The 25,687-nt window shown below is 40.6% G+C and overlaps 1 protein-coding gene across 2 annotated transcripts in view; it reads left to right on the top strand.

Annotated features, from left to right (window-relative positions):
* LOC306712379 (cadherin-7-like) overlaps positions 1-24,798 on the top strand; it is a gene marked incomplete at both ends in the record, with an annotated part of 81,686 nt that extends 56,888 nt beyond the window's left edge. Inside the window, 6 exons of one of the 2 annotated variants that reach the window (XM_079181627.1) lie at positions 472-725; positions 1,798-1,934; positions 4,207-4,328; positions 13,526-13,643; positions 16,317-16,594; positions 24,244-24,798. In XM_079181627.1, coding sequence (XP_079037753.1) covers positions 472-725; positions 1,798-1,934; positions 4,207-4,328; positions 13,526-13,643; positions 16,317-16,594; positions 24,244-24,798 — 1,464 coding nt within the window. The remainder of the gene's footprint in view (positions 1-471; positions 726-1,797; positions 1,935-4,206; positions 4,329-13,525; positions 13,644-16,316; positions 16,595-24,243) is intronic. The other variant, XM_079181628.1, reaches the window with a different exon arrangement.
* Between the last annotated feature and the right edge of the window lie 889 nt (positions 24,799-25,687).

Consider the following 25,687-nt stretch of genomic DNA (forward strand, 5'->3'; position numbering starts at 1 on the left):
CAAACTCAGACAATTACAACCATCGGAGAGAGTCACTGATAATGAAAGTGTCAAATATACGTTCTTCTGCAGTATATTATTCGTCGCAATGGGGAGTTCGATAAGCCAGACCAAATGACAAAAATCATTTATTTCTCTATGCTGTTGTGTGCCTTTATTAAAATCAATAGTATTGCTTCACAGCACAAAGCAACTATAATCCATCAGCAAATGACTTTAAGTTTGACTTTCCATCCACATCCTTAATAGGGATCAATATCCCAACATTGTATGAATGATTCACAGACGTACATACATATATAAACTGTTCTTTTACCCTTGACTGACAATAAATGTGAAGTAGTCATAGCAGCGTAGTCTTCAAGTACATTTCCAACAAAGAAGAACCGAGCGTTTTTTCTGCCTCCTCTCTTATTTTATAAGTGAAGTGAACATCTCTCACATATGCTGTGTATTCTGTCTGCCCCCCAGCCTCTAGACTTTGAAACAAAGAGCACCTTCTCTCTAAGAATCGAGGCCACGAACAGGAATATTGACTCCAACTTCTTGAGCGTGGGCCCATTCAGTGACACAACATCAGTCAGGGTGACAGTGGAAGATGTGAACGAGCCACCCGTCTTTTCCACACCGCTTAGCAAGATGGTTGTTTCGGAAGATGCCAGAGTGGGCACCTCCATCGGGAGGGTCTCTGCCCATGACCCGGACACCTCCAACAACGCCATCAGGTAACAATTTGCCCAACTGCCATTTCCACATGTGGAACATCTGTTCTCGTGTAACTTCTTCCGTCATAATTCACTTTTCAGAAAAGTGTACGAACATATTTTTCCAGAGCTGTTTGTTAAAGAACAAATGTGCTCTTAGAATCCCAAATGAAGCACCCGAATCAAGTAAAGACAATGAGTGTGTTCGTATGCTATTCAACTACTCCACATAATCTGCAAACGCAGAATTCATAGACCCTTGAAAGTCCCCCATGTGGCTGTCGCAAACACAATGCCAGATGGCGGGAAGGCCGAGGAGTGCAACATTTGCAAAAGGGAAATGCCATCTTAAACGAGAGAAGGGCATTCCTTCAGGAGGGTCAAGGCTCAACACTTGCGTCGTGGCATTTGTGAGTCAAAACAAGCACTCATATTGCCGGTCTGTGCGTTGTCACTCTCGAGATACCCTACTGTTTTGCATTAATTGAATGAATATCGTGTGGTATTCATGCTTGGTCTGTTAGGATTGTAAGTAATCTTAATCAGAAAATCAAATTACTGCACCATTGTTGCTGTAAATTGCCTCTTTTTGCTCCTGTGACCGCTATCGGCGTCTGCAATATATTTCACTACATCTGTTGAAATTAAAATTATTGTGGAACTAATGCAGCCACAAGAGTCAAATTACATTGCAATAATACCCTTTGGATGTAGGCTAATTGAAGTTGTAATTTTCTCTAGAAATACGAGTTGCTGTGCATTGAAAGGGTGCTGTGTGCTGGGGCCAAGTAGGGAGACCGCAATGTGATCAACATATAATAGGGTTTTGTTTCATGCTGTGAAGGTCCAAGTTTCTTCTGCAATTCTGAATTTGAAGTGTGCTAATTACGAGTACTTTATAAATTGGAAAACATCTTATACGTTATATAAAACACAATTCATTGATGATTGATTAAAGCTCTCTCTGTATCAATTAAAAATCAGAATCATCTTTGAAGAACTACTAAAATGTCATCAATCAATCAATACCTCCATCCAAAAGCATTTTTTAAAGCTATGTCGGCTGTGTATATGGTCGTGTATTTTTGTCTAGGTACTCCATTGACAGAAACACCGACTTGGAGCGCTTCTTTAACGTGGACGCTCTAAGTGGGGTCATCAGCACAGCCAAGCCTCTGGACCGAGAGGCCAACTTGATCCATAACCTCACCATCTTCGCCATCGAGAGCCGTAAGTTTACTTACAGCACGCATTGACCGTTTACCACTAAAGCCCCGAGCGGGTTTGTGGTTAGAGTGAAACTCAACATTTCAAGAGTTTGTAAGGGGTGGTGTCTTTTTTTTTTGTCTTTACAAAACCAAAAACACATGCAAAAGTGAAAAGAATAAGCTACAATTGTTAGCATATCCAGCTAACTGTAGAAGCCACATGTTTTATTAGCTCACTACATTCATTTGTGGGTTTAATGCGTTTTAACAGGCCCTGTTTAAGTGTAGTTTTTCAGACTGTGTTGAAACTCATCCTGGAAGAGTTCAGGGTTCAGGTAACGTTAGACGCTCCGAAAATCTCAGCCAATTGTTCACAAGATAGTAACGTTTGCAAAAATCATTTATTTCTCCTCATCTTAAAAGCTTTTCAAATTTTTTATTTATGGAAGCTAAGCAGTAATGATACCATGAAATAGCAGTTTGATCATACATTTTTCTTTAGAGTACTTAAACTAGCACTAACAAGCTCAACACTGCAATACTAGAGTTGTCCAAATTGAGCTCAATTCTGTACATCATGCACGTAGCCATCAAGTACATATATTATTTATTTTTTTACAAGATCATTTCCAAATGAGTTGAAACTGTCAACAGTGCTCTCAACCAACTAATGGATCTCAAGTTAGCGTATTTAGCTAGCTGCAGCAGCTAATTTGCTTGCAACAGTTGTCGGTTCGGCCTGCAAAATTGATGGTTCCTGGCTAGAAACGAGAAGCCTGTTTTGTCTAAGCCTTTTGGAAATTATACAAAAAAATCCTCAAAAATGACTGAGACATTTGAGCGGTAAATCTGCCACCAGGGCTTAGCGAATGTTCAGATACTTGTTAGGATCTAAGGTTTCATATACTTTGTCATTGTGGTGCTACTGTATCTGTCCTGTTATCATCCTCATAGTGTCCTATAGCCTTCTGTGCAGAGGGCAATACAGTTGTTGGGGTTGTTGTAGGGCTGTCGGGGAATGTTAATTCACGTACAGGACAGTCGACCTCCATGTGTCCATGAGCTGGGGGGACGAGATGCTGACTAAGAGTGGGCGATCTCACCCACGGTTGAACTATGTTAATGTGATGTGAAGAAGTGCCGCCTGCCTTTTTGATTATCTCTCAATAGCTCGAAGGACACGAGTGCCTTTTTTTTTCCCCCGTATCATTCCACTTCCATCATGCAAACACAATGGACAACAATCCACAGCACATGATCCGCAGAGCTCCCTCGACAGCTCCGTCACATTAGTATAAGTTCAAAAAGAAGACCAGCCTGTCAGCCTGGCAGTTCCTCTGCTTTAACATTTTACTGAACACTGAACACTGTATGGAAACGTATTTTTCTTCAAAAACATTTTTCATCATTCTTTGCTTCAAAGATTTGTTTTTATTTACGTCAAACAGCACACAGACACACCACTCGGTTGATTCCCGAGTGTGAGCGCTTGCCTGATATAGCAACAAAGAGAAGGCAGCATATAATAATAGCCGTATGAAATGTCACAACAGTCCCTCGTGCATGAGGTACTGGCTTCTGACTCATAGTGACATTGGGAGCTGTTTCCAGCTGAAAACATCTTTGGGTTTACGGACTGGCTACATAATCCACTGCCCTGTATGCCTGATCACAGTATTTATAGTAAATAGGTTCTCTCTAACTGAAGAGAGTGCAGGGACTCCTGGGTTCAGGGATGAGCTGCAGTCACTCACATTTCATCCGCTCTGGCCAGACCGCGGCAATGACAAGAAGCCTGTGGCCCGAGGCTCCGCGCGTCCTTTTTATCACCATCAAATCAGCCGGCCCCCGAATGTCAGCGCGTCATCTCTGGCCGGCATGGCGGCGACGCCAGGCCTAATCATCATCTTGCACTCAGACGCAGCCATTTAGCCATCAGTGTGTGTCAGGCAGACAGAGGCGTGAAGCCCACAGTGCAAAGATGGCTCGTCCGCACACGCAGCCTTTCCCCGACAACAAGCCGGCACCGAGTGTAATCACTTTGGCTGATCCACGGCAGAGCGGGTAAGGACGCCAGCTGTTGTTGGAGGTACACTGCATATTTCATTACAGCAGCAGTTTTTTTTACCCTCCTCTTTTGGGATTAATTAAAACACATGAGAAAGATCAATATTCCATAAAATGGCCAAGTGCATCAAGGCAAAGTTAAGGCAGGATTAAAGTGTTCTAAAGAAAGTTTGCTGAAAGCTCTGACACGAACAGCGACTCTCTTCTCTCTCTTTTTTTCCCTTCAGAGGACCCAACCCAAATTGGAAAAGGCATCGCTCTCATCACTGTGCTGGACATAAATGATAATGCTCCGGTCTTTGCCATAGACTATGAAACCATCCTCTGTGAAAACGCCATGCCAGGACAGGTAAGACCCAGAAATGTCCCTGCAGTCTGTCCAGCTTCCCTTCCTTTTCTCTCCCCATGCTCGCTTGAAGTTTGACTCACAAAGACAGCCTGCTGACTCTCAAAGCCATTAAAACTCTTTCTTGTTCCTCAAAACAAGTCCACTGTGCACATATCCACTTCACAGCTCGAGGTCATCCCAGGGAGACGGCATCATTAGTATGAGACGCATCCTTAAGATTTAATAGCAGGTATTGTAGGTGTTATCATTCATTGGAGATGTAACTCTCATTCCATACTGTCAAAGCTGACTGAATTAATGACAGTGCTTGACTCTGCCTGTGGTCCTAATCCACAATAATATCCCGACGTAATGTGATACCTCATGATGGGAAGGATTGCTGCACGGCCGTGGTTTGACTTTCCGTTCTGAGGCTTTGTGTAATTAAACGATCACCACAGAGGGCAGCGAGGCAGCGGAGGCATCACAAAATCACAAAATAGGGACCCAGAGAGATTTGAGGGGTTTAAGACTATGTGATCCAGGAAAAGAGGATGCAGCCATGCATGGTATTTTCCCCGTGTTAGCATTCGGCTTCATTGTTGCTAAATGACTTGTGTGTGGCGGCGATTCGTCTGTTCCTGGCATTTGGAAAATACAATCAGAGGCGAAGTGTAAAGGAGGCGTGTAGACCTGAATAAGTACAATTGATCAGAATGATGCATTGTATTGGATTATGGCTATTAGGCCCTTTTAAATATGCTATTTGCATTTATATATTTCAGAGTTGTTTGTCACCGTGCTCACGGGAGGGTGAACAAATTTCATTTGCAAAAATGGGACACTATAATTCATGTCTGCATTTTTTTCTGTGTGCATGATGCTTGACCACAACGTGGAGCCTCACAGGTGAAGCTTTCTGGGGTTGCTCTGTTGTATTTTTCTGTTTGTCTAACAAAAAAAAAAAACTTAATGAAGTTCATACAATTCAACCTACCTTGAGGTGCTTTGAGATATTGCTAAATCTATATTTAATTAATCACATTCTAGCCTTAGGGTACAGAGTATTTGCTGAAATAAACATTGCCTCCACATTAGTTGGCATCATTATTGAAGAATGCGTTTCTACCACAGCTGAACGTCTATCTTTGGTTAATGATGCTGCCACTTATCTTGGGATGAGTGTTGTTGCTCAGTAATATCAAATTTAGAGCATACCTAGCAACCATCCATCATCCATCAATACACCCTGGCTTTCAAATCCAACAGATCATTTGTACATTTCTCCCCACTAGCATCTGATAAATTATGGCGCAGAGCCTATGACAATACTGAAACAAAGTAATTCCCCAACAATCAAACCGGCCCCGAGGACATAGCAACAGCCATGGCCCATAACAGCATCATCAGCAGGAAAAGGTACAGCATATCTGTAATTACTCAGCTGAAGCTGACAGATGGCTTACTCAATGCCAGTGATGGCTGAGCTGTGAGGTAGCCCCGAGGTGTAGCTACGAGCAGCTCTGCTGCAAAGTGAGGAGCTGTTGGTGACGGAGGCCTCTGTCCTCATCCACCCGGCGAGAAGACGTGCTGCAATCAAATTCTCTCCATATAGTCCTGAAGTGGTGCAGTCGTCGCATGAGCTGCTGGAGCTACGAGCTAGTTTTTTTAAATGCTAATAGTTTGTGTGTCTGTGGTTGTGGGTGGATTGTTTTTAACCTCCTTCATAATAACTAAAGGGAAATGTTCCAAAGAATATCTGACTGATGAATATTGAATATTTAAATAGCTGCAGCAGGTATTTAGTTAGCTTAAAATGTATTTAGCTAGTTGGTAAGTTAGTTAGTTAGTAACTCGACTTGGATCTACCACTCATAGCTCAAAAAACAATTACTGCTTGGGTAAAAATATCATCTCTCACTGTCGCTGTCTCTCTATGTTTGATTTTATTACATGGTGGGGAGACACAGTTTCACAAGTGAAATTGTAAAGAAATCACACTTCTTTATGTGACTTAATGACATTTGAAATGTGTTTTAATTTAATTGCTTTCATCTCCTTGATCATGTGTGTCGATACCTTGCAAACGTGTAACATATTATAAAACATTATTAAAAAATATGGAGGATTGCTGAGTGGAAAAAAAAGAATACATATTATATGACATGATCAATACAAAACGCACAAAAACACAACTGAAATAGATGTTTTTAATATTTCAAAGATTTCATGTGAATGTTATACACTGATATGTGATTTTCAGATATTTCACGTGTGAAATTTCCCAAAACCAATGTTTTTTTATTGTGAGTTTTTATTCCTATAATCACAATAAAGCTCTTAAACCACATCTGACTTCATGACATGGGCTATGTCTTTTACTTGTAATATATTTTGTACATTTCACCCGTGAAATATCTGAAAATCATAGGCCAATATCATGCAAATGTTTAATGTACAGTTAACAAAATAAAATGTAAATTTGTGTTTCATTTGTGATGTGTGCTTCCTCATCTCCTCCGTTTCTATTAAATCCCACTCAAATACAGTCTTGTGTTTAGGCATGACTGAAGTGCACCAGCGGGATTGCACCTTCAGTCTGAATAATGAAGGCAGGCAAAATGGAAATTTCATGATGAAATTTACACCCAAAAACACATTCAGAGCAAAGGGAAGGAGAGAGGTTGACATTTGAATGCAGAACCCAGTTTGAATTACAACTAGGTGTCTGCTGTCTGTTAGCAGACAGACTGGTTGGACTCGTAACCTGATGTGCGCTCTGCCATCTCCCTGATTCCTAATTAATTAAAATGCTCCTGTTGTGTACTGTATGTCCGGCTGTAGCGCCGAACAGTTGGCTGTACTAACTGTGTTTGCTTCCCTGTAAAGCGTTGTTAAAAAATCGTAGGCCGCCCACTGGCTGTCACGCCCATTGGCTTATTCACAGCTGCGACAAAGATGAAATAACAACATTTGCCAGTTGGGGCCGGGGTTGACTCTGTGGCTCTGTAGCACAGATTAACAGGGAGTGCAGGGATGGAATAACCTGCCATTTTTCAGGCCTAATTAAGGCCGTCTCGTGGCACTGGCTCTCTCCAGAGATGCCACTTGTTACGGATCATCGGTGCGTCTGTCTTCTGCCATAATACTAATTGATATTATGATGGGGTGGACAGGGCCGGGGCAGTAGGGATGGCAGGGAGGAGGGGGGGGAAGGGGGGTCACGTTGTACAATCACTTCAGTGTAACCATTACATACATGAGTGGACTTGGCATTCTGCTGCCCCCAATCTGCTCCACTACCCCTCCCTGAACTCCTGCAGCCTCCCTGAGGAGGCCCAGCATCCTCCCGAGGTTCATGAACGTTGGGTCGTCTGGAACAGGGGTTTTCAAACTGGGAAACAGGGGAGAGATGTGAGGCAAAGATACTTTGTTATGAGATTTTCTAAATATGTTCTAAAAAATAATCCAGTTGGGAGTTGTGGACATCCATGCACTGCAAACATTATACCTTCTGTTTGCGTTCCCCAAAGTGTTATAGGAACTATAGTTCCAAAACTTAGAGCATGATTATCCCACAAATAAAACTAAGACAGAAAAAAACATGGTTCTACCTGGAACACTGACATTATGACTTCATGCACATGTGCTCGCCCTGTGTTAAAAACATGTGGATATACTTTGAAAACTCTGAGTCAAGAACGTTTATAGTGTCCTCTCCCCCACTTTTCCCAAACCAAAACTTTACTCGACACCTCTGAACTACTGCCTCGGCTGTCAACATCAGTCACACAAACACAAGAAACATCTTCACACCTCCAGTCTTCATTCAAATTATCAGTTTATTATGAGTGTTGCATCAAGGTGGGAGATGAAAACAGATATGTCAAGACGCAGAGGGACGTGGAAAAGATTAGTGCGTGGCAGCATACTGTCTGTTCTATAAAAAGACAGAGCATGGAGAAAATGTAATCTCAGATCTCACCAGGAGATCTCTTTAGCCTCAGCAGCTTCGGCTTGTCAGGACGAGGCCAACAAAACATGTAATTGGACGAATCACAGCAAATGATTCGGCCAATCAATGTGAAATGAGAGCACTGGCTCACAAAGAATGACAAAAGATTGAAAGCTGACATTTGTTGATTTGTACATATTGACTGCCATTACAGAGTATTCTGTGCGAACGTGCATGTGTATGTGTGTATGTGCGCGTGTGTGTGATGACAGCAGGGTGTGCGGGTGCTGTTGATTCGTTGGTGCACAAAGTTATGGGTGTCACACGGGTGGTGTTTGGGTCGTCGATGTCATAGGAAAGGTGTGAAAAACACAGGATCACCTCTCGCTCCCTTCCTTCCTTCCTTCGTCAACACAACCCCCCCGGTGGCAGCTGCCGCCATGGCAACAACTGCCACCTATTTGATGCAATGCTTATTTATACTCTTAGTTCAACTTTTTAAATGGCTGGCTTGATTTCGACGTGCGACTCATCCGGTTGACTATCTGATAATTACAGTCTTATTACAGACAATATCAACACTGCAGATTCTAGAGTCGTAAAGGAGTCGATTTTAAAATGCAGCGCATTTACTCTGCTGGTGTCAAAGAGTGGAAAGTATTATTGAAGCTCGTTATCTCTCAGATTTTTCACACACCAAAGCCTCTGTGTCTAGCCATGCTACATTAGCTGGCATTTCTTTCCTCATTATAGAGGCCACATTTCTAGCTGTCTCTCCAGCGAATGTCGCAGTCGGCACAAACACACCACAGCTTACGGAGGCTTTGTGTCAAAGGTGCAAAGGAATTATGGTCATAGTAGTTCACTAAGATACTTCAGGTGTTTGGGATGATTAAATCACAAACGTTTGAACTCCATACCGTTGAAAACACACACACACATTTTAATTGGCAGGATTTGATTTGTGGAAGTTTTGAGTGAGCAGTCAGTATTTGGTTTGTGAAGGTTCAGCTCAATCATCCAGGTGGTACGTAGTCTGGAGAAATGTGTGTCCAAATTAATAGACTGAAGTCTTCAATCAAAGAATATGGACTCAGTAGTTGGCATTGGATTAAAGACGGAATTGTTTTTGATTGTAGCTGAAGCTCATTTGTGGGACTCTCGATCCTGAAAAATGTTGATATCGGTATGATGCCTGAGCTTTCATACCAATGCCTTGTGGTGGAGAATATATACGTAAACAGTTCTTTTTCATTGAACAGGATATGCTAAACAGCTCATTGCATATTCTTTCAACTTTGCCTGATTAAAATATCTTAAGTGTCTAATTTCACTGTTTTATTTTAGGAAATGTCTGATCAGAAACAAATAAGTGGCGCATCTGTCCAAGCAATTTGGCCATAACATGGTATTACGGGAATTTAGTTCCGTGAATACTGGCGTTGAGTAACTTTTAGTAGACGCTCCGTGTGCCTCTTAAATGCCCACTTCTGTCAAAATCCATCCAATATCCCTCTTTGGTTGATTGCATGCCAGTGATAAGGGTTCGCAGGTTGACATTATTTGTACATCATTATAAGATTATTTTAAACTCCCACATATTACTCAAAAATCCAGTATTGTAGGTAGTGCTTTCTTTTAAGAGGAAGCAAGTCAAAGTTGTTGTTTTAGGACACTGTTTATACCCAGAAAAGTTTGTTACAATTTTAAATTGTTTGGCTTTTTTGCCTGTACTGAGTGTCCAAAGGTTTTCAACACACAGCAGATGCCCCTATATTTGAGATAAAAGCAGAAAATCTAATGCCAGTCACTGCAAGATGACGATCTTTGCACTACCAATGAAGGTGTATGGAAGTGTGTGTGTGTGCATGCCCCCTGTTGTTTGCACATTCTCCTCCTCCTCCTCCTCCTTCTTCAAAGCGACAAACAGAGGCACCTTTGTCCTTTTTATATCCTTTTTGATCTGATGTGCAGCCGATGTGTGAACTCAAAAAAATACCTCTAATTCGGTGATTCATGGGCCTCCTCAGACTTGCCTTGCGACAGGCACCAGTCTGCCGCCGCCGTTAATGTCTTTCCGCCAGAATTTATGTCTACATCCATGCCTCTCTCCTCCTGTCTGCTGCTCAACCCATTAGAGAATTCCCCACCAAAGGTTCTCAGGAACGCCTTGCATCAGAGACCCACTAATGAAAGGCATTATACATTACAAAGTGTTTGATTTAAGGATGATTTACAGTCCTTTCCCTCAGCAGTGGGAAATAGAAACCTTACTAGAGATAAGCTCCGAATCCATCTGCGATATTCAAAGGACATCAAAGGGTTGAAATTGTGTATAGGATTCATCGTCGGTGTAAGAGCCACAAAGCGAGGTTTCTATCAGATGTGAAATTTCCATAACAGAGTGAGAGGCTTGTGAGTTATTATGATCCCAGAATCAATGGCAGCTTTCATGATATGTAGTCGGGCATGCACACACTGCATGTTTAGGTGCTCAGTGGTTGTGGCACCGATGTGGTGCTGACACAAACATCAATTCTGTCTGTATACACAGATATCCCAAACGTTCTTGAGCTAGAGCAGATAACCTCTTTGCATTTCTGCTTCCAGTATGAATTCCCCTTGCGCTGCAATACCAAACAGAAAACCGGGGAAAAAAAGCATACTTTATGATTACTTTGGCTGATGAAATAGCAACTATTTTAATTTTGTTAAGAAACAGCAGTAAAATATTCATGAATTTTCACCCCGCCTGCCAGTTTTAATAATTGGCAGGATGTCGTTTGCCACCTACACCAACCCCTAATACCTGACAGCTTGTAACCAGCAGCATTTAATCACAGCTGACAACTGATAATCCATGTCTCAGCTCTGATGGATCATTTGCTTTTATTTTTTTTCTTCTTCCTCGCCGCTTGTTATTTTTTACATTTTTTTCATAATTTAGTTTTTGTCTTGATGTTTGTCGCAGAGCTGTTTGGAGCTGGGAGATGTGATAATTTGGTGTGAATTGCTTCTAAGAATCTCTTGGATCCCGTCCACGGGTGTGAGTTGTCACAGGGTTGAGTTCCTAGATTGCCTACAAAGGATTCAGGAGGTTTGATCTAAATGTATAAGGACACTGCTGCAGTAACTCCCACTTTGATGGCCGTCGAGGTGGCTATCATTTGTCGTCCATATGGCGTGTTTGTGTGTGATATGCTCCTCCTGTACAGCATGTACCCAGAGAGATATTTCTTTTTTTCCCCCCTTCTTACTGCATCTCAGTGCTGCTGCACAGAAGAAATCAAAGTGTTTTTAAATGTATTTATTTGCTAAAAGAGCGCACTTGATTTTCAGATAGCACGTTTGTATGCATCAAAATAATCATTACAGCACATGCTGGTGGGTGTAAATAAATTGGATTATTTGGTAATTTGATTTCCTGCATTATTTATAGACGTCAACACTGCTATACAATAAAAGGGAGGACGATTCTGTGCAGTCCGGAGTTCAGAGGCAAAATAAAGTGGGCCGAAAACAAATAGCATTCACTTGTTAACTCAAAGATATGAATGCTTGTCTTGCATCGCCTCGAGCAATAGCAGTTCTTATCATGAGTCATTTTCAGACTTGTAATAATGAAGTGGGAATGTCTGCCGGCATAACATATGCAGGAGCAGAAACAACATTTTACATATGTCAGGTTCAAAATGGTGATCAATCCAGGCAGGTGCATGTGACTGTGCGTTAGCGATAAGGGTAAGACGAATGTGTGTGATATTCATTAACCCTTTAATAGTCTTCGCAAGTGGAGGAGCACATTTTGAGGTGCATGTGATTTGTTAATGGAAAGCCAGTGAACCAAATTGAAACTTCTCATGTACTTGGTTGAAGTGAGTTATAATGTGAAATGATAATTCAGGGTTTCACAACAGTTTTTCGGAAGCAGACTTTTTCAGGTGGACTTCATTACAGGATGTTAGAGACAGTTTTCATAAATAATGGTTTCTTTTTTCATTAACTGTAGTTTGGTTTTAGAAGACTGAGTGAACAGGATTATTCAAATACATTGTGATATTTTTCAAAACCTGGTCCATTGATGGTGACATTTGCTAACAATTCTTTACACATCCTGAAAATTGCCATAGATTAACTTTGTCTCATTGTTAACTGTTAACAATAAATTAGTTATTTAATTGTATTTGTTGTCATTGTTATATATTTGTTTTACTTTTTCAATGATAATATAGTCACTACTGAGGTAAATCCAGCATGGTGCTGATATATAGGTAATAATAAAATAATGTCAAAGCCAAATTTAAGCACTTTAACAGTTGAGGAAATTGATATACTGACGGTAGTGCAACGTCTGCCCAAAGGGTGTGTCCAAATTTATGTATACGAGTCAGATATGGCTCATAGAAATCCACAAAAAAAATGTATGCACCGCTCAAAAAACTACAACTTTTCATGTTTAAAACATGTTTTGTGTCTATGTTACATGTAAAATGCTTTATTTCTTGCTTTGGACACGGCTCTTCACCATAAAAGAGCCGTGTAACCAGAACATGTCTTTTACTTCACTAAAATGGAACAAAATGAATGTAGATTGTTAAAAGTCTAATTTTACTGTAACCTGACTTCAGGTGGAGATGCATGTTTGCCATGAAAGGACATTTCAAATATTTGGTAGAGGCTAATAGTTGGTGGACACCTGGAAAAATAGATATATATGTTTCTCCCAAAGGAACTGTGTAATGCAAAAAAAATAAAATCCATCGGGCTTTTTTCTGGGTTGGGCTATTATTTCACAAAATGGATGTTATGGTCTGAGGTGTGGGGACAAAGAGAATAGTTGCTGGATAATAATTTGCTTGAGAAGAAATCACTTCCCAAAAGAAAACACTTCATCCCTAAGAGGTTGCCAAGCTCTTGCCAAATAAGCACTTACTGCACTTGAAGAGATAAATGACACAAAACCACGGCCAAACATTATACAACAAATCCTTTCCATCAATCACAATCAAGTTGATTTTCTCTAGTTCACTCACACCATTGCTCGGCTTTTTAAGAAAGATTTACAGTTCCATATAAATAACTTTATGACAGACTGAAAAGTGATGCATATACAATGCTTTCCTCTCATACAATAGTTCTTACCGCATGCACACGTTGAACAATTTACAGCTTCAGTTGACACCTAATCTGCCAGTGAGATCCGATAAAGATCAGCAAGATAACTAATCTTGAATGTCTTGTTGTTTTACCTGTTTGTCCTCAGGTGATCCAGACCATCAGCGCAGTCGATAAGGATGAACCTCTGAGCGGCCACCGCTTTTATTTCGCCCTCGCTGCACCTGTAGCCGGCAACCTCAACTTCACCCTGCGTGATAACAAAGGTGTGACAACCGTCTGTGTTATTACTAAAAAACGTACCTGGTGTTACTGTTATTTCGTGATCATCTGTGAGTAAAATGTAGACATTTTCCTATCTTGCAGCAAAAGTCCCGGGAATCTGTAAAAGTTCTCAAAAGCATTTAATTCAATATCACCAAAAAAAGGACCATAGAAGATATCAAAAAGTGCAATACTGAATATTTTCTCTGGCCTGCTGTTGGCAGCAATGTTAGTTTAGCTGAAGATAAAGAGTATGAAGCTTCAGGAGTCTTAGTTTGACAAATCAAATCAATGTTTTTCAAAGTTAAAGACTTTTCAGTGGACTTTTGTATTCATTTTGCTGCAGAAACCCTAGAGTCAGTCACTAATTAAAAAATTATGCTACAGGTCTACGACCTTGTCAAAGACCCACCTGTCAGATCAACCCTGTTGCATTCAGCTGCTAAACCCTTGAGAAAATTGCCAGTGGCCTTCGGAGTCTGTAAAGGGTGTTGGTCAAGTTAGGTATACGGTCTATTTGCTGCTTACTTCCTTCGAATTGAGCCTGGCAGCAAAGCAATTGACACTTTGGCCATTGCTCACTCTGGCTCTCTATATCTTTCCCCCGAATCTGGTCACAATCTACTCTGCAATCTGACTCAGGAGGAGAAGTACAGAGTAACTGGTGCCCCCCGGCGTGCCTAGCCGTGCCAAATGAAACCATAATTCTGCCATGACAATGCCCTCACTGCCCTTTTCTGTAATTGTTTATCACAACTGAATGCAAAAACAAACTTTCCGCAGCAAGTGGAGTGCTTGAATCCACGACAGCAGGATCTCTATGTACTAGATCACAGAATAACTCTAACCTCAAGGCACAGGCTGGAAACTGCCTTTGTACCGTAATGATTCGCTCACCACCTACACGCAAGGTAGTGGGTGAAAATGAGCTCCTCATATAGGATAATTCTGCATATAGCTTTAAAAATACACAATAATTCTGCCAGACTCCATCACAATCCCCACTGTTTTATGCTTTGTGTAGAGCTGATACACTCTGTGAGGTAAATGCCCTGTCTTTTGTTTGAGCTCGGGTAAAGCTACCGTGTTGTATTTCAGAGGCAGCAGCAGCCAGGTTGTGCCACCAATATGTTGATTATATATGTATATGTATGTATGATTATGTTATTTATCTATTATGTCTACGCTGAACTAACCTGCTACTGGCTGTAGCTTCATATTTAATGGTCAAATATGAATGTAGTGTCAACCTTTGTATCTAACTCTTGGCAAGACAGCAAATACATTTATTTCCCAAATGATCAAACTACTCCAAAGGATTGGTTAAATCTGTGGGAGTGTCACTTAAATGTCCTATTTGTTGTAATGTCATGTTATGAACTTTCACCCCCCCCCCCCCCAAATCCACAAATGGACACGAACCAAAGGAAGCTTCTGTGTATTGTTATTTGAAGCATTAACAGCAGAATGCTACACGCTAAAGAAGCTTCTTCCTACCGTGAGCGTCCTTCCGGTCTGATCCCTTGATACGTGATTGACCACTGCAGCGTGACGTCGGGTTTCTGTTTCTGGTTGGCATCCCAATGCGCTCCCCACATCCGCAGCCTAAAGTCACTCCCCACATTCAGATGAATGGGAGGAAATGAAACTGGCGTTTTTGCCTTAACGCTGATTTGGCCTGAATCTTGTCTTTGAAATAAATATAATCAACAAATCGATTATGAGTAGTAGTAGTCAGTAGCCCCGCCGTTACCAGCTGCAGCATTAAAGTGATGAACACATTCATGCATCACTTATTGTAATCTGATTATATATCATATATTTTTCTGAAAAGGGCCATTCTGCAAAATGAGTACTTTTACTTTTGATACTTAAAGTATTTTGTTTACGCCACTCATATAAGGGTAACACAGAGTACTTTTACCCTGTAGCTTAATGCCTTAACATCTTTTATACATAATAGACACAACCAAGTGTTTCGCATTTAACACCAGATTCTATTTATTTGACACTAATTGTTTAATTTTCAGCCCAAACTAATTTGTGGGGTTTTTTTTCAAAGGTGAAAACATTTTTGCTGATTTGACTATTGTGGCATTTACAAGAGAACCCATCTCTATATTCATTTGTACCTTGTTCTTAGACTCAAAGAGCAATCTGAGCAATCTGAATATCGCTGAATATCGACAAACAAAGGAGTTGTCCTTCAAGGACTGATCTACATTTCAAGTGTGACTGCTCAATTTAAAAGTGCATTTCAATCTATTGAAGTAGTGGTCATGAAATGGATTTTTTTTCCCACTGCTGTAATGGCATATTGTTCTCCTCTGGCTGCCTCTTTGTCTCTCATACGCTGAGGTTTCATATCAGTTTTTTACCATCAAACCAAAGCTGTTATTAGCCAACAGGTGGTCAGAACCAGGGAGAGGCGCCGCAGTGTGTCATATAATGAATTGTGTTAATGACACCATCTGTTGGCATTCCTGCTTTTAATACTGTAACATCATTTCAAACTGCACCAAAGCACAGCAATCATTGAACCTCCTGCTAGTCATATACATGCAGTTCATAGTTCATTTGATGCCATTTGAACTTAACAAATTGCAAAATTAAACACAGCTCTCTGGCTATCTTTCACAAGTCTGATCAATGTATGTTCTTCCTCTACTTTGCAGACAACACAGCTTCAATACTGACGAAGCGAGGTGGTTTCAGGAGACGGGAGCAGCCTATGTATCGGCTGCCGGTGTTGATTGTGGACAGTGGAAGTCCTTCGTTAAGCAGCACGAACACACTCTCTGTGCGGGTGTGTGACTGTGACTCTGACGGCGTGGCCTTGTCTTGTGGAGCTGTGGCCTACACCGCGACTGGCCTGAGCACCGGCGCCCTCATGGCTATTTTAGGGTGCATCATCACACTTCTGGGTAAGATCTATGTGACCTCGGTGTTGGAGGTAACAACAACTTGTGATTTTTTCTTTTTTATGGAGCTGAAGAGGTTGTTATAAAGTGATCTTTACTGTCGAGGTGATCTTTTTGCAGCTTTGGCCGCTACTCCTATCTGACATGAAGACATTTTATTCAACAATTGTATTGTAGTTGCGCTCCAAACTTTTGCTGTTTCATTTTGTTGAGTTGGAATTAATGTCAAGTATGTTATTTGCAGTTTGTGAGTTTATTCTTATAACAAAGTAACCGGAAAACTATACTTTCAGCTCGAAATGTGTTTGTTGCCAAGTCGATTAGCCTAACAGCTAAAATGACAGACGACAAGGAAAACCAAATCACTGAATGTTAGAAAGCAGCATTAGAAAGCACGACACAAACATTGTTATGCATATGAAATACGACCAGCAGCAGCACGGATGGCAGAACGTTGTTGCATCAGAGTTATAGATAGTAAGCAAATGGACTTTACAGAGGCAGCATCACATTAGGGACTGTGCAAAAATGATTGTGGAGAAGCGGCGGAAGGTTTTATTTGATTTTATTTCTATTTAAAAGTAAGTAGCTCCCTAGTCCTAACAATATTTCTTTGGACTTTCCCCTGGATTTGAAATAAAAAAACAAAAACAAATGAACAATAAACAAGCAATACGATGTCTTTGAAGGTTGTATTAATGACAAACATAACAAAATGTTTAAATATTCAGGCCATTCACTATTTTTGAATATTATAAAATATAATAAATTATGATGATATATGATATGGCCTGATATGGCCTATTTTTGCAATAAATCTCACATGGGGGGGGGGAATGAATCTGTGATGGGTGCCCTCCCTGCACTCCAGTGAAAGTCAGACAAAAACATCCTCTTTATACGCCTTCTGTGGCCCTTTCCCCTCTCACTATAATGTTTGTACAGACTCTTAGCAAATCAGAAGACTGGGTAGGTCATTAACAGCTTATATCGACTGTAACATAACAAACCTTTCCAGTTGTCTGCTTGAAGTAGCTCGCAGGCTTTGCTGCAGCGGGATTATAGTCAAGCCAGCAATCTTTTCAGTTCAGATTTAAATTCAGATTTGCTAAGTGGCGGTAATGTTAGATTTTTGCTGCACTACAAAACACTGCTTAGCCCAGTCTTTTACAATCCATTCAGACTTATCTTCGCTATTATACATTCTGCAGGCGATTGAATGTGTGTGAGAAGCTTTGCTAAAGCGGAGTTGCATTTTGAGGTCTTGCACATGTCAAACCTGGAGGGAGATATCTTCCCCTCACATTTCCTCCCATGGTAAATACGTGTGACCCGGGTCAGCCGGCTCTGAAGAGCAGCCTGTGTGTTTACAAGTGAAATACCACTGAAATCTTGCCAACAGGATCAATTAAGTAGGTACACCGGGTTTTGGTGGAGTATTTTTAGTGAGTGTTTAGCCGGACCCAACAGATGATAACATATATTCTGTGGGTCTGATGGACTATGTGTTCTGCCAAGGTATTAACCGTGATTATATTTAATTGTGTTTGTCCAACCCTTGTGAAATCTAAGAGATTTGTCCAAAAGACGCGCTAGCTGTGATGGCATTATTCTAAACTTTATTTTATAGGAATACATTCACCTGATTGGACACTTAAACGTAAGGGTCTTGTAAGTATGTATACTTTATGTTTAAGTCTCCAGCAGCTTTTTATTAAAACCTTCCATTGACAGTTAATATTATGTGTCATTTATGTGACCGTGCTCCTCCTGCGCTTGAGCACATTATTCTTTAAAAAAAAAAAAAAGGTGTAATTTCATTGTGAGAAAGCAGTGCCTGAAGGCAGCCTGAGTCAGTGATGAGATTTTGGATCATTTCCCCTCCTAAAAAGAGCTCTCATGGTTCTTTCCTCCAGACACATTTCAGTGTATTTTATAACTTGATTATAGTATTTCAGGTCATAGAGAAAAGTATTGTTTGGAGTGCTGCATTTCAAGGACCGGCACTCCCCTGCTTCTGTTACCTAGTGAAACACAGATATTAGTAAAGACACTTGTAAATGAGGATTCATTAACAAACCCTTAAAGATGATGCTGCACTGAGCCGCCGTCTCCGTTATTGCTCATAAAACCCACGGGCAAAGCGTTACCACATCAGGGCAGAGACGTAGTTTAACGCTTAGGTGATCTTCATTGAAAGCTGTGGAGCATCTAAACAGCATATACAATAACCGAAATGAGTTCTTTGATGGGGTCAACTTTGCTTTTTATTCCAGTCTCCTTGAAGTTAGCCTTGCCTTCATTGCAACAGAGCAACACTCTCGACAAATGAAAACTTCAAAAGAGCAACAGGGGGAAATATGTGGCAGTGAAACCCTGAACACAGCATCGCTAATGAAAGCTGGCTCTGCACTGCACGGCATGGCCCCAGGCCACAGGCTTAGAACTAATGGCCTCCAGTTTAATATACCACCAAGTCGCCTTGTCTCTGTGTTTGTGTGTGTGTCCTTAGCTGTCCCCATCAGTCTGTTTTGCTCAATTGGATCAGCCTCTTTACTTCTTTTCGCTGTTTCCTCTTTGTGCATACCCCCCCCCCCCCCCCCCCCCTTGTATTAACAGCCCATATGTGATCCTTTATTATAATCTTCCTTGATGCTCTTCCATCAAGACCTCTTTCAATCTGTAGGTAGCAATTGCTGCTGTGATTGCGTGTGATTGTATCGTCTTGGATGTGACACAAGCCGAAATAAGACCCAAACTGCTGTCGTCCTCAGATGCTCTGAAGTAATGGTGGAAGAAGTATTCACATCTGTTACTCAAGGAAAAGTAGTAATACCTCAGTACAAACATACTTTGTAATACTGTAAGTAAAAGCCACGCATTTAAAAGCTTGCTAGTAATTAATTAATTAATATCTCTTAAATGTTGGTAACGGTGGAGCTGATTAGAACTCCTTTATGTACTGCTGGGTAGCTTAACATATATATATATCATGAATTATTAGTTGATTTATATTTTATATTAATAATCTGAATTGACAAAGTAATTAAAGCAGTCAAACACAGAAATTACAAATCAATTGAAGTAGAAGTATAAAGTAGCATAAAATGGAAATTCTCAACGAAGAACCTCCAAATTGTCCTGAAGTACCCACTCTTCAATCTGTTTCTTTCTCCTTCCTCCATCACACACTCCTACCTCTCATCAGTCTAATAACTACAATACAATGCAGCGATTGGAGGGCTCTTCAGAGTGCCACTCCTCTTCTCGTCTCCAGGATCCATCAGTTGGGTTTGAGAGATTCAATCACAGCAGTTCATACAAAGTGTGCAGTTTCCACCTGCCTGCCTTTAAACCACACAGAGCTGCGTGCACACTGGCTTGGCCTCTACATGCTCATAAGCTAAGTGGTCATTAATCATAAGGTTGATATTTTTAGATTTAATTACAGAGCTTGTCCTCTACTCTTTGCAGTAATTTGCCTGGGTACAACTATGTTTTTTTGTGTTGTTGCTTTTTTGGGGGGGGGTAAATGTAATTCAAAACATTTTTTAATGATACAATCACTTTGGGATGATGCACCCAAACTACTGAGACAATCATTATCTTGTTAAGATCCAGTGGCTTTTCCTCCCAGTACATGTCAGGTATGGCTCCATCCTCCAGAGGGCCAATTAGGACATTACGTAGCACTCTAAATCTCCAGACAGTTATTTCTGTCTGAGTATTGCTTATCAGACTCATTCTATAAATCTTCATGTCTATACAACTGCCTCTTATTTGACTGTCTGTGTCTCATATTTGCTCCTCCATCTGTGTTTCTATTTATGAGTCGGTATTCAGACGACAGACTCATTTGTTTTTTCAAGATCTGAACTTTAAGCTCCACAGTGCACACTGCAACCTACAGATTTGTGTCTTCAAACTGTGCAATTATTTGCTATCACACTGGTTGACATGCTAAAAATAAGGGAAGAATAGAAAATATGGCCTTTTTTTAAGCAAGTCAATTAAGAGCAGATTTGTCTTCATAATGACAGCCTGGCAGAAGCTAAAAAAGACCTCTTGTAAGGGAGTCGGGAGTAAAAAAACAGCTTGCAGAAGGATACATAGAACAAAATAAAAACAGAAAAAAAGACATGCAGGCCCATAATCCGGACGGATACGCAAGTGTGACAGATAACATCAGCAACAACAAAGAAACCATAAAAGCTGTTTGAATCATGCAGCAAACATACAGCAGCGCTGATAAAGAAGCCAATAACATGGAGGATTTGTGTTTGCAGATTGTGATTGTTTCTATGCCCTTCATCAAGTTGTGGTGCAGAATGCATTTTGTTGCAATGCCATCTATACAGAAGAGTGATATCTGTCATGTTGATGAGGACGCATGAGACCTCTGTCTAGACACCTTTATTTTACTTGCCGGCTCTCTTCCGTGCTTCTTGTTCTCGTAGTTACACATCCTAAGTCAGTAAGTCAGTAACTACAGCTAAACAAATGCCAGTTGCAACTTCATTTCGGTTATTTATTATGGAGAAAAAACATTTAGTGGTTCCAGCTTCTCAAATGTGAGGATTTGCTTTGTTTTATGTCACTGTAAAGTAAATATCTTTACATTTTGGACTGTTTGCCAGACACTGTATTTCTGACATTTTTTTGCACTAAACAATTAATTGAGAAAATGATCTGCAGATTAATTGATAGCGTAAATAATCATTTATTGTGGCTCTGAATTGAACGTAATTATTTTGGTTTATTAGCTGTTATTTTCTTTGCGCATTAACAGCTAAACATACCACTAGGGACTCACTGCTTTTGTTTTGAAGGGCGCTTTACCAGGTTAAGTTTTGTTACATTCTGTTGGCTCATGTGGGACAGCCTTTCTTTGGTGTAGTTGACACTGTATCCAACTATAGCATGGGCATATGATGTGTGCAGTACCTCGGTCATTCTTATATTTTTAGACATTTTATAGACCAAACAATGAATTGATTAATTGAGAAAATAATCATAAGACTAATCAATAACTAACTAATCTTTTTCTCGCAGCACCCAGTGGTTAAAGATGTTTTAGAAAGATTAAGATCACTAAGTTGCATGTAATATAAGTTATATGTATTTATTGTTGTAGGACATTAGTTGAGCAAAGACTGCTTTGAATCTTCCTAAACAGGCACAAAGATTGCAGATTTTATAACTTATATATACTTTGATCTGTATATGAAAAATATTCTGTCCGGCTCTGTGAATAACTCGGCTATGAACCCCCCCCCCCCCCCGTGCTGTTTCTACGTGTACAGCGGATACTGAACAGCTGGTTAATTAATCTCCCATCAAATCGAGCTGTTAATCAGAACCTAAACTGTAGCAGCATGATCTGTCCAGTCAGAGTTATGAATGGCCTCACAGGAAAAATTGACTGTACAGTCATTTTTCAATAACATGCATTTGACAAATTGTACGTATTGATTGTTTGATTTGAAATACTTTTCGGCAGCGATGTAGCCGAGGGAGTTTCATTCACTTGATTATTGTGTGGAATGCTTTGTGGAAAAATTTAAATTAGAGCAAAACAGTGTTTATTAAGAGATTTAACAGTGAAAACCTCCCCCAGTGTGTTTCTTCATGACTGTGTATATGTGGTTTGATCCCATTTGATTGACAGTGACCCTTATTTTGATTCAAATGTTGCTAAATGCTGATTTTGCATGGAGGAATATGACATCATTGCATACCAACTGAGTCCCGCCAGTTAGCAGAGCTCAGAGAAAAACACAAATACAGAACTATCTCATGACCAAATCATATGAACAAAACTGTCCGACTTTTTGCAGAAAATGTTGCATTCACGGAGGATTTTTTCATAAAACGTTAACTGAGATAATAGTTTTTTTTAGGGCCTTTAATGTTTTATTTTTGACGATCTTCCTAGCAGACAGTTGCTGATTGATACCTCTCTTAGAAATTGAACTGCAGCATAGAGACACAAAATGAATGAATAATCAGTCCCAGTTTCACCTGAATCACGGAGCACATGGAGAGAAGAAATTCTGTAATGAGAAAGTGCATTCAACGATGCATACTGGTAAGGAAAGGGCAGCTCAAAAAACTCACCTTGTTCAATATCGATTGTGCCGAGTAGATCATTTAAACAATTCAATTTCAGCAAAAAGCCTTTGTACTTCAAATTGATCTCCTTTGCTTCTGTGTTTTCTAAATTTAGTGTACATCAACAGTAAATGTGTTATGAAGAGTCGTAGCTTGTGTGTGTGTTTGCTCAACTGTCGGGGCTGGAAATCATTTCTTACAGGACCCTTGGTACCTGACACAGACTCACTATTTGTATGCCCAGCCATCCACCTGCTCATCCTAGTAGGATGTGATTGGATGTTGGCCCGTTTCCAGGCTGTGAAGCATCAAGGCTGCCTTCTAGGCATTAAACCCTAAAGAGCTTTGCTGGAAAGCACTGAGAATATTCTATTTCAATGTGCCACTTTGTAATTCACTTTGGAGAAGCCCTACTGAATCGAATAGAATTTAGAATGACTCGAGTTCCTGAAATTAAAGGAAACAATCTTCCACAGAAATGTTTGGCGTCCTGTCTTAAAGTGTCATGGATATTAGTAGTGGTAGACTGGAGGAACTATTCCAAGTATTTGACCAAAAACCTGCTGCAGGGTACAAATAGCCAACAGAGGGCTACCCATTCATCTCCTGCAGCCTTTCCGTATGACACTTACCTCCCTTCCATCTCTCCCATTTGCTCCCTTATTAGAGGATGTGAAGTGCTGTTTGAGTTCGGTTCCTGGGCCTCTTTCTCGGCTGCCTGCAGTAGCTCGACGTCGAGAAGGAAAAGAAATATGGGCCCACGGAGCGATATTTCACTGGCACCAGCTTGACATTGATGGATAGAGGATCATTAGACATTTGCCAGTTTGCTTGGGCGTGGAGTTATTTTCAGCAATAATGTATGGCAGAGGGAACAGGGGATAGAGGAGGGCTCCCGGTAAGATCTCAGGAGGACAACGATTCCAGTATGGTGGAGTTTTGTACAAGTCTTGAAGCAAAATGTAGGTGGTGGAAACCACAGAGGGGCACAATAGATTACATTGCAGGTTTAGTTTTGTAAACTATAATTGGATTCATATTGCAGTGGTTTTCCAACCATTTTAGTCAGATGATCCCCCACAGCCCTGCTAGATGAACTCAAATACCCCTTCACTGACACCCCTGTCATGTTTCAAATGTGTTCATTTGAATGGACTTTAAACAGGGAGTTATTTAACCCTGGCGATTTCATGGAAGTGGGTAATGTTAGCGTGCAATAACATCTCTCTACAGTTTAACTGTCAATGTTTGAGTGGTTTAAGTTTGCATTTGTACCACTACCATTGAGCGAGACTGAAGCTGGGTGTTTCAACCATATATTTGTTACTTTTAGTAATCATTTTCAATTATTTACTCTTTCAATTTCAACAGATTATCCATTACTTTGGTCTCTATTTCACCTTTAGCCATTGCTTTTACATACATATATATATATATATATATACTGTATATATATACACCTACCTCTGCACCCTGGTGTGGAATCTGTCAGACTGTATTCAGCTCCATAAAAAACCCATTTCCCTGCATCCTCTCAGCTGACTGGCACAAAAAATGTGCATGTTGTCAGTTAATATTGACTCTGACATCTCTTCTCCCTTTCGCTGCAGTGATGGTTCTGCTAATTGTGACAATGCGTCGGAGGAGGAAGGAGCCTCTGATTCTCGAGGAAGAGAGGGACATAAGAGAGAACATCGTCCGCTACGACGACGAGGGCGGGGGAGAGGAGGACACGGAGGCCTTCGACATGGTAACCCTCCGCAACCTAAACGTCATCAGAGACCCCAATATTAGGCGAGACGTAACACCAGATACTCCCACCTTCTTTCATTACTCATCAACTACTCGTCCATCCTATAAATCCCTGCCGGACAACGTCGTGTTTCGAGAGTTTATTTGGGAACGACTTAAGGATGCTGATGTGGACCAGTCAGCTCCCCCGTATGACTCTCTGCAGACATATGCTTTTGAAGGCAGCGGCTCTGTTGCAGAGTCACTAAGCTCTTTGGAGTCACTAAGTACAGACTCAGATCAGAACTATGACTATCTCAGCAACTGGGGACCACGCTTCAAAAAGCTGGCCGACCTGTATGGCAACAGCGACGGCACCAGTGTCTTCTCATAGCCCCTAAATGTCTCTCTTAACATTTCTCGGACTTAAAAAAAAAAGAAGAAAAAAAACGAGTAATTTATTGTCAGAGAAAATGATTTTGTCTGCCTTAGTGCACTGGAGGAAAAGATTCAAAGACAACAAAAGAGAGATTGAAAGAAAACACTTTGACTTCAAAGGTTTTTGGTTTGTTTACCTCCTTGTGTGGATTTTTCAAAAGCGTGCGATGGTGAGTTTTGACACCGATTTCAAAAGTGGCTTGACTGAGGAGGAGACCTTGTGTGCAAAAGACATTAAAAGGTTTCAGATCTTGGGCTCCAGTCCAACCACTGACTGCAGAATGCATACATGTTGGAGCCTTTTTACGGAGAGGCACCTGTCCTTTCATTCCAGCGATGGGCGTGGGCCCAGCTCTCTTGCTTTGATGCATTCCTTTGCTATCTTTGTGCTAAAAAAAAAAATGTTTCTCATGAAATGCTAATCAGCAGTCACTTGACTGGTCATATGAAATTTGACAACACATTTTTGTGGGTTTTATTTTCTTCTCCTTTTTTTGTGGTTGTGGATCAAGGTAAAGATAAGGTGTTTTTCATGAACATTTTCCACATTATTCATGGACTCATACCTCTCAACACTATATGAAAAGTTCAGCTGCACTCATACAACATAAACTAGTAATTGTTGTGCTAAGGAAGTGAAGACATGCTGTGCAAATAATAAAAAGAATGACACGTCTTTGATGTCTCTACTGGGTGAAACAGGAAAGAATAATTTATCTTATTCTCCTAACAATACATTTTGCAGATGTTGCAATGTAGTGTTTGTCTGAGTCTGTTTTTTCTTCCGCCTTTCAATTGACAAGACCAATGTATGATTGCTGAGCTATAAAATGTCAGGATTTGGT

This window comes from Pholis gunnellus (genome assembly GCF_910591455.1).
Source record: "Pholis gunnellus genome assembly, chromosome: 20".
Lineage (NCBI taxonomy): Eukaryota > Metazoa > Chordata > Actinopteri > Perciformes > Pholidae > Pholis > Pholis gunnellus.